The sequence below is a fragment of the Natator depressus genome, chromosome 3 (genome assembly GCF_965152275.1).
Source record: "Natator depressus isolate rNatDep1 chromosome 3, rNatDep2.hap1, whole genome shotgun sequence".
NCBI lineage: Eukaryota > Metazoa > Chordata > Testudines > Cheloniidae > Natator > Natator depressus.
The window spans coordinates 175,402,994-175,422,826 of NC_134236.1; the positions used below are offsets into that span (position 1 = coordinate 175,402,994).

The 19,833-nt window shown below is 38.1% G+C and overlaps 1 protein-coding gene across 3 annotated transcripts in view; it reads right to left on the reverse strand.

The window, feature by feature from the left end:
• SRBD1 (S1 RNA binding domain 1) overlaps window positions 1–19,833 on the reverse strand; it is a 217,030-nt gene that overhangs the window by 87,382 nt on the left and 109,815 nt on the right. For all 3 annotated transcript variants that reach the window (XM_074947140.1, XM_074947139.1, XM_074947141.1), the window contains one exon: window positions 9,557–9,648. In XM_074947140.1, the coding sequence (XP_074803241.1) occupies window positions 9,557–9,648 (92 nt within the window). The remainder of the gene's footprint in view (window positions 1–9,556; window positions 9,649–19,833) is intronic.

A 19,833-nucleotide genomic window follows, 5' to 3' on the forward strand; every position in this document is an offset into this window, starting at 1 on the left:
CAGTATTTTGTTCTTGGTGAAACATGCTACTACAAAAACATCCAAGTAACCAAAAAAAATAAAAAATAAATCAACTTTCTTAGTTTTAAACCTAGATTAAAATTTTAAATGTGAATTCAATTTAAAAGATACTAAGATAATTAAAAGACCAACCAGCAATTTCATCAGTAATTACTACCAATATATCACCCAATGATAGGTATAGGAACATTCTAACATATTTAAATCTTTTTTATAAAGCTTATTATTATGTTCAAGATCAGTTACTCTTCATAAGGATCTGCAATAATGTTTACTCAGTGATCGATTTTGCAGGTTTCCTGAGTCCTAGAAGCTTTCTATCCTGTTGACCTGAATTTCACCCTCTTAGTAAGGGATACAGTAAAATGTACAGTAGTCTTTTCATTAAGCATTCTTTCCAAGTAGGCCAGGATTTGTGACACAGTTTTGAATTCTAATATATATTCTCAGTGGGTTTTAAATATGTAACTTTAAATATGTAACAGCTGTATCTCATCCAAAATTCTTTGGTGGCAAGCTGGCAGGTTTTTGTTTTAAAAAGTTATATTTTAGTTTAGTTTTAACTCCATCAAACTGATAACCTGTTATTTTCTTAAGATTAATGAAATAATGAATGACAATCTTCTAACACAATACAGAAATCTCTAAAGACATCATGAATGAAAAAAAATTTTTTAAAAAATGCTTATATATAGTTTATATATAAAAAACAATAAATCCTTACACAAGTTAAGAGTGAAAAATAAAATAGGACTTATTTGAAAGTAACATTTTACTCAGAAATAGACATTCAATAAACAAACTTCCTCTGCATGAGTATTAAGCATTTCTGAATTGATATTTTATAAGATATCACCATTTTTATTCAGGGTGAGATGGGGATGAAACAGCATTGGCTGGGTTTTTTTTTAATTGAAGCCTGACATGACTGACTGTTACTCATTCCTTGAAGAGTCTCATTAGATGGTGCTAATTCAAGAAGGTTTTTCTTCCCTCATCTGTTCAAACAGGCAACTTAAAAGAAAAAAATTGCCAGTGTATATTTTACAATTAAACTGGCATTGATTTTAATTGCATCACCCCAGCATTAATTTATTACCATTATTACTAAAAAGTAAAACTTTCATAATGTTTTGTACTTAAGAAAGTTATTAGCTGATGTCAACAATAAAATATTAATCTTTTCCAGGTGACCAGAGTGTCTTATGCTATATATTAAGAAACAGTAAGTAGTCTTGAGGGTTCAGTGAATAGCATAGCACACTGCCACATATAAAACCCAAGTTCAAGAGTAGCCTTGCCTCTATTGCTCATTCAGCTGGCAAGGGCTGGAAACATCACAGAAATGAGAGAGAGAGCCTCCAGGGGGAGAGGTATGTGCAGGAAGGGAAGGATGCTACTTCCATGATTCCTTCACACTAGTGGAAGCTTGTTTTGCAACAGTCTGCAGTAACGTTGTACTTTTGGAGAAGGCCACTTCCAGCATTCCCAGATGACTGACGGGTGTGATGGGATTATCCCATGAAAAACACAACCCAAAAGGAAAGGGCCAGTGGAAGTGGTCTACTAAATTCTGAGTCACTCAGGGATATGAGAAATGCGTAGGCATGCTCCGAAACAAATGCCAACAAGGTAGAAGACAGGCACTTTAAGTTAAACGTGAGCACCACACCATTAAAAAATATATATATAAGTGTCCATTCAGCCACAAAGGTTAGCCTACAACTACATGGCATGTTGCTGATGAGAGGAACATACAGAAATATCTCGCATTGATGGAAATGCTGAGCCAAACAACAAGCAGACAAGGCACTATTCACCTAGCCCAGGCAGAATGGTGCAGGGCCCTGCTCCTTTTAAGTCCAGTGGTGAGGCTATGGAGGCACCATGGGCAGAACAGACAGGCTGACATTCAAGTGGGCTCCTGACTATGCTGCTCAAAACAGCTAAGGTCCTCTGTTCAAAGGCTAATAATGCCAGTGCAAACCTTAAGGGTGGGGGGGCTATACTGGAGCCCTACAGCCATGCCCGGAAGCTTGGGAATTATTGCCATCTCCTTTCACACACAACCATGCCTGCACAAAGCCCAACAATATGGGATTTCATCCACAGTGACAAGGAAGTAAAGACTGACAAACACTCTGTATCTAAAGTTGCAGATCAAATGAATCCATTTGCCATATTGTCTCAAATAGTCATTCCCACTAAAAAGCACAAAGCCATTCAATAGCAATTAAAAAAACCCTTATATTCCTACAAGCTTCTTCATATAATGAAAATACTGTAGGGCATTTCAAACAAACACTGTATCATATTGCTCAGTATTGAAGTAGAATGTGTGTGCATTATAGGTATAATTCTTAGGATTCCCATTCACTGCAGAATCAAGTTCAATTTTATTTATATAAACCTCCAACAGTCATGCTTCAGCTAATGCTAGGGACCTGCAGCTCTACCTCCTTACCTTCCGCCTCTGCTCATCTAAATTGGATCGCCTCTCTGTCCCTCTACAGTGTAGAATTCCTGACATCAGGAGCAGCTTTCTTGAACCTCCCTGCCCAAAGACTCTCCAACTTATGTCAAATTTCAGATGGAAAAAGATATCATGTATTTTCTCCAACTCTACTATAATCAAGTGGATTATTAAGCTCTATAAATCTTCTTGATAATATAGTTTGCATGCAAGAGGCAATACAATACAATTTTATTTTGTTCTGCATTATAATTACTTTCATACGCTCCAAAAACGGCTGATGCTGTGTACTTAAGTCAAAATAGTTTATAATATATACAGTTGATTTCCCCTTATTCTATGTCTCTAAACCTGTGTAACTCACACCTGCTCTCTGTGAGCCGCCATTGCTATTTACAGACTCTAAAGCATTGTGGAAGGTTTAACCATAAGACTTTTGTATGATAAAGTTTTTGAAAAATGACCTCTTTTCAGAAGCCGAAGGGGAGTGGTGCTCTTTTAAGAAAATGAAGAAATTAGCTCAAGTAGACATCAAGGCACTATGTCCCACACATCTAAGCATCAAAAGGTTTTACTTTCCTCAAGATAAAGTCAGAAGAAATTATATTGTCTCCTATCTTTACCTTCCATTTGTTGGGCACTATGACAGCTCTGAACTGTACATCTCTATCTTTAACAGCACCCAAGGGTACTAGCCCCTGTAGCATGACAGTCTCAAAGTCCCAACAAGCCTATAAGGTTTTCTCTTGCAAGGGAAAGTGCAAATGGTTTGCTGAACTTTGAGCGTACAATAATCCAATGTATTCTGCCCTGTGGAGAGAAGACAAGCAGATGGGATTTGACAATGCTAAGCCAAGCTGCGTTAGCTGACCTTTTGCTCTCCGAGACACTCTTTATCCTCAGAAATCATTCTTTAAAGCAGTGCCTTTTCAATATCATATCTGCAAATAGAATACAACACACATTTTCACCCTCTTGGTATGGAATGCCTGTGCAAAATGTAACTTTAGCTTATTTACATATTGGCAGCTCACTCTCCTGCTAACTGGGAGACAACTATGAAGTCAAACACAGGATCCCAAGCCCTGACAGGCTGAGATAAAGATGGGTGTTTCTTTTATGCACTGTAATATGGAAATCAAAATGCACTGATCTTGCTTAAGCAGGTAAATACAACATTAAAAAGTTTTTCATTGTACTAAGCGTAACATTAACTTAGTGCTTCACCACACTAAGTAGTACAGACAAGCTTCAGTACGGTGATATCTTCTGACAGGGGGTAGTATAGATGTCCTTGTCTGTAAACGGTAAGTGCCCTTTCCTATCCTACCCATGTCTAAAGAAATCTTCATACTATGGCTTGTCTGTATTACTTGCATAAATTGGTGCAATGGAGCACACCACATGCTTTATTTTGGTTTTAAGTTGTTAAGAAATCAGGAAGTAAAGTGATTGCAAAGAAAGACATTTTATCAGTACGATAAAAACTTCAAATGAAATGTAATATCCTGAAATTGAAGCATTCCTAAATTAGCATTACCGTTCCCCAACACACAATCAGAGCTGCTACATAATCTTACTTCACAGCAGCAATTCTCTCTCTCTCAACCTTCATGCCACAATTTATCTCCAGGACTCAGCAGCACTGTTGTTGCTTAAAGTTATTATAAAACGTTAATTTCATCAGGGTTTCCCCCCCTTTGGTTAAGCACAGTAGCTGAAACAAATATTCTACTTGATCAACTGCTTTCTATATTACACAGCCAGTCAGGGACCACTCAGCATAGACATTGTTATCTGTGACAAACATAATATACATCCTCTCCTCCGTGCCCCCACCCCAAACAACCACCCCCAAAAAATCAATGCCGGGTGGTGTGTAGCTAACAAGATTTTCAACGGTCCAGGAACTAGACAAATCCCTGTTTCACAGTAACCCAAATAGTTGTACTTCATAACAAAGTAAAACGACAAACTGAGTTTGTGTGCCGTCTTGATGTGCCACTACTTCATGATGTAGATGTGTTATGTGTTATTGATTTTGAAGTTTACCAGGTTTTAAGTAGTACTACCAGAACACGAAGCTTAGCTGCCCATTCCAGCCATAAAATTCAAAGGAAACCTACTATAAGAGATGACACCATTTTGAAAGCTTGGTTAGGGGTTTGCCTAAGGAGTATGCAAGTCACATTTCTGAACTCCAGATTGTGCAGAAAAATTATTGCACTGGAAGATAGTAAAAAGTGTAAAATGGGTTAAACCAGAGACACTGTGCAATCACATGGTATTATTTATGCACAAACAAAAGAATAGTTGATGGTCAGTGTCAACAGTGGAGATGTCGATCCCTTGTTAAATGATCTATCCCTTTTATAAATCAGCCCCTCAGGCCAAAATCAAAGACGTGAGATGGATCTTACATGGTGCCCTAAAGGTCAACAGACTCTGACTTTAATGGGCTAATGGAAACAGGAAGTTCCAGAGCCAAGAGCCTTCCTCTGAGGTTGCTGTACCTCCAGCCCCAGACACTGAAATCTAGAGATGGTCAGATAGAAAACCTCAGATGCCTTTAGTTGCAATAGCAGTACATGGTCAGAGAGGCAGACTCCCAGGTAACCAGGACCTAAACCATGAAGAGAGCAGTGGATCAGGGTCAACAACCTAAATTACACCCAGAAACAAGAAAGAAACCAGTACTGTTTCTCAGAAAATTGATTTAATATGGCATCTGTAGTTCTTCTAGGCAAACACACAGTAACATTCAGCTTTAGCTTCCAAGTGTCCCCCAAAGTTAATCCCATACGGAATGCATTTCAGTAATCCAGTCTGAAGGTCATAAGAGAATAAATAACTAATAAAGACACAGAAAGTACAGTCACAATCACCGTGAAAACAGGTGATTTGACTATAAAATGCATCTGACATTTCAGGGATTCAGAAGCATCGCTACATTGCAAACACCTTGATGAAAGGGTGTGTGAACCCATTCAATGCTGAGGAAAGACAAGAGGTGTATCATACCCTCAAGATGTTTCATCCAACCCACCACGACCACCTCCATCCTGTCAAGTCTGAGATTCAGTCAACATGCCCTCATAAAACTTACCATATCAGCCAGGAACGAGAAGAGAAAAGACACTACACTGCCCGTGTTCCCTGACAAAAAAACCAAACAAACCCCACAGTCAATAAAATGGCCTGGCTTCTGCATACTGGTGGTAGCACAGACCAGATCACTTCAGCAGGTGATTCCAGCAATGGAGTCCATGCTGATCATTTTAGGCTTGTTAGCAGTTTTTGATACCATTTATCTGCCTATGGACCCCCACAGAGCCTAATAAACTCCCCGAGGTGGGTATAGCATATATCCTCATTTACCCACAATCCTCTTCTGTGCAGGTTGCAGAGATCTATTTTGGCACACATCAACCCCTTGTTCTGGATGGATATGAGGCTACTGGAAGAGATAATAGCTCATTTTCTATCATGCTCAAGCCAAATCCCACACCAAAATAGCTTCGCCACGACGTTCTTAATAATCTTAACAACAAGTTCAAAGGCTGATAGAACAAGAATTCAGTTCTTGACCCACTTATTGAGATTGCCAATTAATGCCAAATGTAGTAGTGTTTTGGCTAAGTGAACACTTATCCATTTATTCATTTATAAGAAATAAATAATAAACATTTTCAGTAAGGATAGCTGTGTTATATTTTTAAGTGGGAAGTCAGAACTGAGTGAGAATAAAGATAAATTTAGACAAGCAGTGGTTGTTTAGCAGTACCATCGGTGTGCTTAATAAAACACAAGATGTGAAAGTGAATTCTCCTTTAAAATGCACTATTTTATATTTTTTACATTCATATAGCTCATGGGCAGACACAGGTCTACTCCCTGTATTTCAAAAAAATGACCAGTGCTATCTACTTTGTATTGAGAGAAATGTTAAAGTGGCAAACTGTGTTAAGATCACAGCTATCTCACATAATATGTCTGCAGTATGTTTTATCTTAACTATAAATGTCACACTTCATCATGCAGCTGTCAGCTTCTTTTAATGTACTAAACTCTATTTTGTATACAGAAAACCTAACATGATGTAACATAACAATTAAAAAAAAGGTTATCTTTGACACCATATTATCAGAGGTCCACCACTACCAAACAAAAGAAATCCAAGATCACAAGAGGAAGATGCATTCAAGAGGGAAAAAGTAGCAAATGTAGTTTTATCAGATACTCTGATTCTTTTTCAATACGATGCTTATATTATGCTGTGCTTCTCTTGAAAGTTAGCCATTTAATGCTAATGTTGTCCAGGTCTTTGCTTGCATAGTGCAGGGAAATATATTATAGATTTAAAAAAAAAAAAAACCTCAAGAAAAGAGTCAGCTAGATTTTAAAAGGCTGTATTCTCACATTTATAAACAAGTATTTAGGGCACTGACTTCCATAAACCTTGATATCCCACTGCAGTTTCAAGTGGATACAATCAATATTTTTCACTTTTTATCCTAAACTGACATGCAGCATTCCTGGAGACTGTAGAAGAAGTGCTGCTTTTCAAAGCAGAGATGGCTGCATTTCAATGGTGGGTGAAGCGATTTCTATATATTATAGAGAGATGCAATTCTCTACATAATTAACATTGAAGCTAGTCATCTATTAACACACCTGCTTTTGACCCACTAGCTTTATCAAAACTAAGGCAAACTGCCTGATATTTCACAGGACGCCATTTTTTCTTGAAAGCATCAGAAAAATCAGGTGTGTTTGGGAGATTAAGAGAGTTTAAAAAATGAGGAATTTTCCTTCTGGAACATTTTCCTAATTTTTGTTTGTTTTTATTAACTCCAAATATTTATTAATCGTTGATCTTGGTGGCGACAGGTGCCTTTCCGTAACAATAGTTATTTGGAGATGTTTTGGAGTAGGGACAAATTAACCGACCCCTGACCACACCCCTGAACTCCCCTGACCTCTATCCAACCCCCCGTCCCCTTACCACGCTGCCTGGAGCACCGGTGGCTGGCGGCGCTACAGCTGCACCGTGCAGAGCACCGGGTCAGGCCAGTCAGGTCTGCAACAGCAGCGTGCTGAGGCTGCAGGGAAGGGGCTGGGGGCTAGCCTCCCCGGCCAGGAGCTCAAGGACCGGGCAGGAGGGTTACACGGGCCGGATGTGGCCCGTGGGCCGTAGTTTGCCCACCTCTGTGCTAAACATTTGTATGCCCCTTCATGCTTCAGCCACCATTCCAGAGGACATGCTTCCATGCTGATGATGCTCGTTAAAAAAAAAAAAAGTGTTAATTAAATTTGTGACTGAACGCTTTGGGGGAGAATTGTACGTCTCCTGCTGTTTTACCCGCATTCTGCTATATATTTCATGTTATAGCAGTCTCGGATGACAATCCAGCACATGGTCGTTTTAAGAACATTTTCACAGACGATTTGACAAAACGCAAAGAAGGTACCAATGTGAGATTTCTAAAAATAGCTACAGCTCTCGACCCAAGGTTTAAGAATCTGAAGTCCCATCCAAAATCTAAGAGGGATGAGGTGTGGAGCATGCTTCAGAAGTCTTAAGAGCAACACTCCGATGCGGAAACTACAGACCCCAAACCACCAAAAAAGAAAATTCACCTTCTGCTGGTGGCATCTGACTCGGATGATAAAAACGAACATGAGTCGGTTCGCTCTGCTTTGGATCGTTATCGAGCAAAACCCGTCGACAGCATGGACGCATGTCCTCTGGAATGGTGGTTGAAGCATGAAGGGACATATGAATCTTTAGTGCATCTGGCACGTCAATATCTTGTGACGCCGACTACAACAGTGCTATGTGAACGCCTGTTCTCACTTTCAGGTGACTTTGTAAACAAGAAGCAGGCAGCATTGTCTCCTGCAAATGTAAACAAACTTGTTTGTCTGAGCGACTGGCTGAAGTAGGTCTGAGTGGACTTGTAGGCTCTAAAGTTTTACATTGTTTTATTTTTGAATGCAGTTATTTTTTGTACATAATTCTACATTTGTATCTTCAACTTTCATGATAAAGAGACTGTACTACAGTACTTGTATTAGGTCACTTGAAAAATACTATTTATTTTGGGGTTTTTTCAGTGCAAATACTTGTAATCAAAAATAAATATAAAGTGAGCACCATACACTCTGTATTGTGTTGTAACTGAAATCAATATATTTGAAAATGTAGAAAACATCCAAAGAGATTTAAATAAATTGTATTCTATTGTTTAACTGCATGATTAATTGTGATTAATGTTTTTAATCACTTGACGGCCTTAAAAACAACCTCATTCTGCCCCTGTATCTCTGTCCCCTGAAGAGCTGGAATCTGCGTTTTAAATACTGGCCCCACCGCAATCAGTGGAAGTTATACCTTGGCAAAGTATCCCATAATCAAACAACACACATTTTAATACCATCAGTGGCTCCAATGAGCTGAGTATGCACCTGGCCTACCTTATACTACAGTGGCATTTGCACTGTAGTAATCATTTTTACATCTCTAAAACAATCTACTTCTACTTAAAAGACCATGTGCCGTTACTGGAAGAGCACACTAAAAGTGACCACATTCTGGGCAAAATATAAATTATAGACACATACGTACATATATGCACGTGTGTGAGATGTGAGAAAGATGAGGGTTAGTTCATAGAAGAGTGCAAACATCCTGTTGTTCAGGCAAAGGTTTAGGCAATTTTCTGGATCTTGTTTGGCCCCAGAAGTCCACAAGACCCAACATATTCATGAGACACGTCAGCTCAGAGCCTTAACAGGGCTAGATAGAAGGCAGTGTGGTCAGATGGATAGTTAGATATCCAGTTCTTCGAACACATTCCAAACTCCACACCAGATAAGGTTAATCCAACATTACAACTAAGAAACCAAACAACCAAAAATAAAGAGTCACAGGTAAAAAGTGCTTTCTTCAGTCCATCTCCTCCCCTTGTACTTATGGGCCTCTTTTTATTACTGTACTGAATATTACATACAATACCAACTGAATTATATGAATAATAAACTATTACTTAGATTTCATACCTGCACTTCTTAGGTTAGGATCTAGGTCTGGCATCTCTTTAGAAGCTTCTGGACTAACACTGTAGATAGATGCTCCCGCTTCACTGACAATGCTACGAAACAGAATAGTTAAAAACAAAATCAACTTGAGATAGACAAGACTTCACTTCATTAAGAAGTGATTTTTTTTGTATTTTTAGAAATATTTAAAACTCATTTTTAAAACATTCTGGATGAACTGAAGGCTAATAAAAGTGAAGGACAAATATCATTGGCCACAGTGAGACAACAGTACAGATACTGTGAAAGCACCTCCAGTTCTGCAAGTGCGCCTACTCATTGCCTGGCCTGTAACACCTCTACTCTTTCAGTGGTGGGCCTCTGAGGACACACTGCCCATCACACCAACCTCTACAGAACTCTGATGTTGAAAAATGGGTGAGACATTATTCATTTGTGACCAATCAGAAAGTCAGATTTCCCCAAACAAAAAATACTAGCTGGTAATTTAGTTGGACTACTTATCTTCTGTACACACATTTAGAATACCATATATAACTAAGGCTGTGAGTCTTTCACAGAGGTCACGGAAGTCACGAATTCTGTGACTTTCTGGAACCTCCATGACTTCTGCAGCGGCCAGGGTGGCTGACCCCAGGGCCGCCCAAGCTGCTTGGGCGGTCCCGGGACCAGCCACACCAGCTGCTGTCGGGCAGCTTGAGGCAGCTGGAACCTGGGTGCTGCCCCAGAGCAGCAGTCCAGGAGCAGCGCCAGGGCCCTGGGCCGCCCCCAATCCCCAGGAGCAGCAGTGAGGCCCTGGACTACCACCTCCCCATGGAACAGCAGCGTCCGCCGGAGCATGTCCTTTCCCCCCGGCCCCGAGGAGCAGCAGCGTCTGCCGGAGCACTCCCCCCACCAGCACCTAGGATTTAGTTAGGGGTATTTATAGTACAAGTCATGGACAGGTTACGGGCCATGTCTTTTTATTGCCCGTGACCTGTCCATGATTTTTACTAAAAATAGCCGTGCCTAAATCATAGCCTTGTATATAACACAGATTCATCCAAAGTAAACTCCTTAGACTATTCAGTGCAACTGAACTTCTATATACTTTGAGATATACAAAGTTTAGTATACTACCAGTTTGTTGGCAACAAGAAGTAACTGTAAACTACAGTTGTCAATTGTCAGTCTAATTTAGTAACGATGATCAAAAACCGCTCCAAATTATATCACAATTTCAAATAATAAAAATAGCATCCCTGATTTCATCCAGGATAAACAATACAAATCAAATACATATAGAGTAATATATGCTCAGAAGTACGTTTAGGGTGAAATCTTGGCACCACTGTAAACTCCATTGACTTCAATGGGACCAGGATTTCATCCGTGATATTTAAGACACAGTACCAGTATATAATACTGTAACAAATTTTAGACATACTTTTACTATTCCATTTTGTTTTTTCACTGCTATCTCCTCCACAAGCTATCAGAGCCACACTTACAGAAGTAACGTTAAATTACTAATACCAAATTGCAAAGGCTAAGGGAAAGATCAGCACAGAAAGCACATAAAATACATTTCCATTCATTACTAAAAGATTTTGACAATATAAAGATACAAATCACAATGTTGCTGTGGACAGTAAGGTTTTCTCCCCTGTATAGATATACAGGACTGATAGAAAACTGTCACACTTTTGCTTTAATATTATCTATTCAAACAAAACTGGAACAGTGTAAAGTGTTTACTACACATGGGTCAGAACGTACAGTTGCTGGAGCCTCTAATAAATGGTTCATTTTTTTCAACAAACAGGTTGGATCTTACAAAAAAATACAGAGGACCAGATTCTGTACTCAGTTATACTAGTGTAAATCCAGGATGACTCTATTGACTTCGGATTTACTGATGTAACAGAGCAGAATTTGGCCATTGGTCTGAATAACGTAAGGAAAATGAAACCATTTACACATTTTTCTAAAGACTCACTACAGACTTTGCTTGAGTATGCACTGCATATGCAATGCAGCCCAGCTAACATCCATAATAGGGAACAACTGACAAAATCAGAGATACTAAATTCTGAGTAATGGTCACCTAATAAAAAAACTGTTGAAAAATGAAGACTTTGACAGAAGTCTTATCTAATTGACATTTCTGACTAACTGGTAGGCTCAAAAAACATACAATAGAATGTTAACAATTTAAACAATACACTTTAACTATAGCATCTAGCAAGCTCTCTTTCTTCGTGGGGAAAAAAAAAAAAAGGCTTCCCAAAAACCTCATACATCAACAGCTTTAAACTAACTTCTCTTCAGTTGCTGTTCTTTAACAGATCCAGAATAAAGCTTGTATATAATGTCTACATTTAATACATTCCTACGTACGTATCCCTAGACAAAACACACATTTTGCACACATTTTACCATGATGCACCATACAATAAGATTCATTACTGCACACAGTTTATTACCTGGTCTCTTTCAACATGCTGTACAGTGAAAGAACTAAAAGTGACTTGACTAGGAATTCAAGGACACTTAATGGTTTATTGATACACCTCAAAATGTTACTTTACTAGTCCAGGTGAGCTCACTGTGGTTCCAATGTGCACTTGGGAAAAAAATCACTCCTAGTTTTAAGTTAGATGGTTCAAAAATTCACAAACTAAAGAGTAAACAAAAGTAAAACTTAGGAAACAACTGAAAGAGCACGTTTGCTTTTCTGAAGCATAAGGAATTTTATACTCCATTCACAGAAAATTGAAATGTTGTCCTACAACATGTTTTTAATTAGAAAAAAAATGGAATGCACTCAGGTAAAGCACATATCATTTTTATGAGATTTGCATGCACAAAGATGTTTTCGTATGCATGCAGTGATCCCCATTGGGCACCCAGGGTCTGAGATTCCAAAGGCAGCTGAGCTTCCACCCAGCACAAAAACACCCCAGACAACTGGCATTCATAACTGAGACTGGAAAATCCAGACATAAAACAAATTATCCAGAAAAGCAATTCCAAAACATGATTGTAAAACCTTGATTGAGAATAGATGAACCAGACTTATTAGTACCTTTTTGGTTTTATTTTGTTTGGTTTTAGTTGAAGCAAAGTGGTCACCCAAGTGAGGCTGACATATACACTTTAATATACTTTATCTTGATCACAAAAGTACTATTATAGCAAGCAAAAGAGTTTTGTTTGGCTTTTTATCCCAGTTTAAGTTAATTGCTCTGCTGTCCAATAGCAAGTGTATATCTTTACATTCCTCAGAGCATCTAGGGTCAAATTCAGACCTGGCATAAGCAGGTATAATTCCTGGAGACTTCAGCAGGAATCATATTTGCTTACTCTCTGCTGAATTTGATCCATATTGTTTTTTAACTCTTATGTCCACCAGAGGAAGCTTATGTTTTACAAAATTTTTCAAGAAAAAAGGGGTAATTGGTAAAATTTTCAGAAGAGCCTAAATGCTACATAAGATGGACTTTAAAATCACTTTTAAAACAGGCCAATTTTTAAATTTTATTTTACCCATTATTAAAAGCTGCACTGTCGAATATTTGGGTTTGTTGGGGTTTTTTTAATTATTTTTTTAATATACATTTTTTATTTTTGTATTTTGCTTAAAAATAATGGACAAAACAACAGGATATCATTTTTTCCTGGGCATTTATGAATACCCACCACATTTTTGGACAGTAAAAAACAGCAACTATACAATTAATAGAAAATAATTACATATTGATAACTAATACATTGTAATAAATAATATATAAATAACAAACAATAGCCAAGGATACACAAAATACCCAGAGTGTGGAAAGTGGCAGGCCTTATATGTGCTATCACAATATACTGCTTCCTAATGGTTGCATCAACAAAAAGATGGCTAAAGTTTATAGAATATGCCTGCCCACTGGCCAATAATCCATCCTAGAGATGAAAAAGGGTTGTTTTTCCATATCCCTACTCAACTTTTTAAAGTTACTAAATATACACATCTGCAGCTCACTTGGACACAAATTACCCACTACATAATCCTTCACATTATGTTTATTAACTACACCACTATTATTGCTTATTGCTTAGTACATAAAGCCTTGTGTGGTGTGCAGGTCTCATTTGTGGTATTAAAAAAGATGCATTTTAAATGTTAAAACCAGGATTGCTCTTTAAATGCATTGCACTAGCACCACCTAGTGGTGTTCTATTTCTTTTGTTGGAGACATTGCTTACTACATTCTAAATAAATGGGAAAGCCTATCTAACTCTGGCAGACATAATTGTACTGGTCACTTTCACAAAAATGATGGACACATTTCACTTAGAGGTCTAATAAAAATATTCTATTACAATACTCACATTTTCTCTTCTTGTTAATTTTCAAGGAAATAAAAGGAATAGGGGGAAGTTAGCACATATGAATCCAAAGTTAAATTTGCTCCAAACTCAAAATTATTTTATCATATAGCTCTTCTACATAATTACTACTTCACCCATGTTTGTGCATATAGACAGTAAAGTTTTCAAAAGCACTTAAGTGATGTAGATGGCTAAATCTCATTGAAAGGCAATAGGACTTAGGCACTTTTCAAAATTTTACCCAATATGCTTAACCGTCCATACCATACATGTCAAAATAATACCAATTTTTGTCAATTCTAAAAGTATAAATACAGATATGTATCACTTTATAATACTTCCACAAATCTCAATTACATTTATTAACACTGTATTACACTCTAGTCTTTTGCCTAAGATCAAATGCAATACTGGATTCATAATCTATAAAATAGGGGGGACATCTGTATATTCAGCCTCAAAGAAGGATTTTCCCATCCTAATTGCAACGATCGTCTCTCACTGATGTGGCAGAGCTTCTGTGCATAAATACAATTCCTTGTATTTGCCTTATAAAAATATTACTACTTATAAAACAATAATGGGACAAAGACTGCCAGAATCAATAAGATGCCTTTATACATTTGAAATCCTTGCCCCAATGTAGTCAATAGGAGTTTTGCCATTGAGTAAAAATGATGCGGTCACAAAACAATGTTTTGATGCTGAAGGTTGCATAATTTAATTTTTAAAATCAAAAAGTATAATGATTAATTATTACACTTATGAGACTGTCTGGGAAACTATTAAACTATCACATAAGTTCTTCATTTATCTTCTGGCAGCAGCAGCAGGCGAGACCTCTGCAAAGAGCTGGAAACCACATTGATTGAGTAATGTTACTAGCTAAGAGAAGTGGTTTAAATATTATACAGGACACAAAAATAATGGAACTCCAGGAATGGAAAATCCAGAAAGGATAGAAGCAGACTGTTAGGTCAGATAGACTGTGAAATTAAATTCAAATAATAAATTCACTGTCTCTCAGGCCAGTGATATTGCCCAAGCAGAAAAGAAAAATGAAGACGTGTTGTGCAAGAAAAATCTATTAATATGTGTTTGTTGAATAATACAAAGACAAGTGTAATTTAGCCTGGAAACATACAAAATTTTAGGTCTGGGCTTCAATCAAACTAAAATATCAAATTATTATTCAGCATTTTAATAGTGTGTAGATTTAGGACATTTCAGCATCATGAATATTTTAAAGCCTGCATTTATCTTGTTTTATAGAAGAAAAGGTTTTCATCCAGCTTTTACTGTTAAATTTGAAACTACATGCTGTTTATTTTTCATTCTGTTTTCATTAACTGTTACATACTGCACAGCAAAAGATTGCTTATATTAAATCTTTCTTTTTTTTGTGCTGCATTAGAAGGTCACTTGTCAGGCCAAAGTCACAGTCCAAATCCTGTCCTCAGTCAGACCTCTACAATCCCACTGACATCTGGTGCAACATCTTGAATATGTATGGGTAGTATGCAAGGGTGATATGTGCCCTCCTTTAAGAGAATATAAAAAAGGAAGTGATGATGTGATCACTTCCTGATCCGCTTCAGCAGGTACTTCCCTTAGCCAAAAATAACACATGCAGGGAAATAAATATACAAACAAGAAAACAGAGCCAGATTATGAGTTCCTCATATGAGAATCCTTGAGTACAGGTGGGAGGAGAGATGCAGCAGCATCCATATACAGCACTAGAATGAGAGAATGGAGAACAGAGTATATTATAATTCAACAGAAATAAAAATGTAGAAAAAGAAATAGTAATAAACTTGCATCACACACTGAAGGCTAAATTTGGAAACAGACCTCAAGACAATCTATAGCTTAGCATCATCAAATGTGACTGTTGATACAGATATCTAAAAACAAGTTAGCTAACTATGATCAGATAATCTGACATCTAAATGTGTGCAAAAATGCAGGAGAAATTATTTGCACAAGCAAAATTACATCTGCAAAATAAATGAGACAAAGTAATAAATATTAACAAAAAGAAAAGGAGTACTTGTGGCACATTAGAGACTAACCAATTTATTTGAGCATAAGCTTTCGTGAGCTACAGCTCACTTCATCAGATGCATCCGATGAAGTGAGCTGTAGCTCACGAAAGCTTATGCTCAAAAAATTGGTTAGTCTCTAAGGTGCCACAAAGTACTCCTTTTCTTTTTGCAAATACAGACTAACACGGCTGCTACTCTGAAACCTGTAATAAATATTAGTCTTTTAAATTAAGATTCTTTTTGCTATGTATTTGTGTCCAGCAGCTTCAAAACACACATAAATAACATGCAGTAAGAATCCTCAGATACCTCAGCTCAGTTAAGCTACAAACAGCCATAAAAAAAACCCCTTGACTGACCAAACTCTTCATTTAACTCATTGTCAGAGCAGGCACAGTACCTGAAATTCTCCTCACAATAATTATAATTCAAAGTGATGCATTAACTTGTAAGTATTTGTATCCATCTATGTATTCACTAGCACCATTACAGGAAAAATTTACTGTAAAAGGTAGCATTCGACTCAACAGATGTGATTTAGATCATTCATTGTCAATATAAAGAATGCAAGCAACAACAGATGTGCAAAACCTGCAGGATGGAGAAATGACGCATCACCTATCATTATTACGAGGGAAACTGACCAATCAGTGTTCAAACACTTCAACAACAACCACCACAGTCTATCAGATTGGAAAGTTATCAGAATCAAACAAGTGTCAAGGACTGAATGATCTGATGAAAGATAATGTATCGATATGCTTTCTTAAATCCACCAGAAGGTAACCTGAGGGTAAAGCCCCACTACACCAAATAGAATTCTTTGAACGTCCCATGAACATGTACGGATTCACTTTACTTCTTTGGAAAATACAGCTGCAGCATCCTTGGCCTCAGAGCCAGAAAGGATTATCATTTACCACCTGGAAGAATCGTAAATTGAAACACAGTGCAGATTTAATTCTTTGGTGGAGCTCTGTTAACTGGTTATTATCTTGATCTCTACATATCTACAGACAGTTCTTTCCTCACGTCATTTGTCAGTTTATATTCCAAATACTAAAAATTATACTATGGTGTGTTTAAACACAAGTCTGATTTTACAGAACCATCCACTATAACGATTCTTAAAAATTACTCTGACCATTTTGAGATTATTTGTACATATATTGGCTTGGGTTCTGGGTATAACATATAGGGCTACATTAATATTATTAGGTATCTTTTGCCATAATTTTGGGGCTAATGGTTTCTCTATTCTTCCCCTTATAGCAAAAGATCATCAGAAGTTAGGTATTTTAAGTAATGTTAATATTTTTAGTCTTTGCTGCAAGATACTTTAGCCACCTGATACCACACTGCAGGAAGTTGTCACGGAGTCACCTGGTGATGCTCTGGAACTACTCCCTACGAAGCCAGTCAGGACTGTGGGGAAGCCTCCTCTCTGTGAGCATACTATCTCCTGGGCAAGAAGCTTACCCAGTTTCGACCTTCCTGGATCTGACCTTGGAGCATTTAGCATCCCCTGCCCCACCGTGAGCTTCCCACAGCGAGTCCGCACAGGTGGGGCTCCTGGGGAAGCCAGAGGGTCCTGCACCCCGATTCCGCAGTCAGACGTGATTCTCAGCCAGCCAGTAAAACAGAAGGTTTATTAGACGACCGGAACATTGTCTAAAATGGAGCTTGTAGGTACAGAGACCAGGACCCCTCAGTCAGGTCCATCTTCGGGGAGGGCAGGGAGGCTAGAGCCCCATCTGGCCCTCCCTCCATTTCCCCATGGGGGGCAGAGAGGCCAGAGCCCCAACTGGCCCTCCCTCCATTTCCCCAGCCAGCTCTAAACTGAAACACTCTCTCCAGCAGTCTCCCCCCAGCTCCTCCTCCAGCCTTTGTCTCTTTTCCCGGCCAGGAGGTCACCTGATCTCTTTGCTCCTCAACACCTTCAGTTGGCACCTTTGCAGAGGAGGGGCCCAGGCCATCAGTTGCCAGTAGACAAGGTGTTGGCCATTTTCTGTGCAGACCCCTGCACACACCTGCCCTCTAGGGCTCTGCAACAATCGTACACCCTTATCCCACCACCTAGATACTTAAGAACTGCATAGGGGAAACTGAGTCATCCACACAGTATTCAGAGAAAACATTAAGAACATTCCCACTTCGTCACAGAAGTTATCTAGCTCACCTAATCAGTGTATAATGTTACAATTGTTAATAAAGAGTGATCTCAGACAGACTTTCTAAAAGCTGCAAAAATAAATCTTTCAAGCTAATGAAGGGCATGATCCTGAAAAATACAAATCCTGGACTGTCCCTATGTGCCCACACATTGAAGTCAACAGGGCTCTGCTCAGATACAGAGGTCTAAGTTTTCTCAAATTGCAAGACTGTGGCCGAATACTATTTTTGTAAAATAAATTCACAGTTCAAATATATATTCACTGCCACTTCTAAAACTCAATTTTACCATTCTTTGTTTTGTACAGTAATGAAGCAACTATAAACTTTCATCTTATTGTTACAACTTGTTAACTGGAAGGTCCTAAATAATCAATATTGTCACCCTCACACACCCCTCACTTTTTTTTTTGCAAATTCCAACAGTCTTTTTAAACGTTACAGGTTTAATGATTGTGTGTATTTTCCTTTTAAAGAGCAAAAGCATTCATGTGTTGCACATAAAGAGCCGAGATTCTGGCCTCCTTTACAAACATGCAAACTTGCAGAGATTCCAGTGAAGTAACTCGAATTAGTCTGAATTACTGCCAATGTAACAGAGCAGGATATGGCCCAGAGTGTTCGCCTTTTGTAAAAATGTCATTTAATCAAGTTAAGGCCAAAATGGACTACCCCTGCATTGTTTGCAAATCTAAATCATTCCCTGGCTTTACAGAAAGCTTTGGGTGCACAAGTAATGCCTGAGTGGTCCCTCCGTCATAACCTACATTTTCTAGTCAAAATTATTTCAGCAATTTCAGGTCTGCATCATCTTCATGTACAAATGGAATGTGCATGCACATGCTGCTATATCTAATGTCTGCCTCCCTCCTTAGTTGACCTTGCTTGTCTTAGACTGCTAGAGCACTTCATCTCCTGACAAAGTCAACGTGCCACTCCATTAACTGGCAGAGGCTGCAGTCAGTACAATGCACTCATCAGGCTCCCTTCTCAGGCTCTAGAGACTGCAGACATATGACCTTCATCTGACATGCTCAACCTCCTTTGGCTAGGGGTTGGGAACTGAAGTCTCTGTCTACTCTTCAGAACGCTAAACTTGCTAATGTTTTTCTAAATGTACCTCTGCCCTTGTGATAACTGCTTTCAGACACTCAAGTTTGTGTTGTAATTTTAAAAGCATATTTGAAACAGAGAGCAAAATGTTTTAAAATAACCCCCTGTCGCTCGCTCACTCACTCACTCCTTTTAATGCTTGAAAATAAACAGCCCTCCCTATGAGGAGAAGGCACTTTCAGGCTACTCCAATATTTTCTTCATCCAGATTTAAATCTGCAGCTTGAGATCGATCAACATCTTTGAACATTCTATATATTAAACCCTGTAAATATTAATAAATATACTAAATATATTAACAAATATAATAAAAAAATTATGCTGCATTAGAGAAAAGAATGCTACAGTTTCAAAATATATTCATTCTGCATGCCTACGAAGAGACGACTGATTTCAATGAATTCCTTGATAAATGTTATCAACAAGTTTTAACAGGAAAATAGAGAGAATTTGAAAGCTGATCAATTCTTGCTTGATATGTTTATGAATTCTCCTAAAACAGCATGTAAATGGAAGCTTTCACTACAAACAGAAGCATCATGGTAGATATAAAGTAAAGTAAATTATCTGAGCCCAGAATACGCA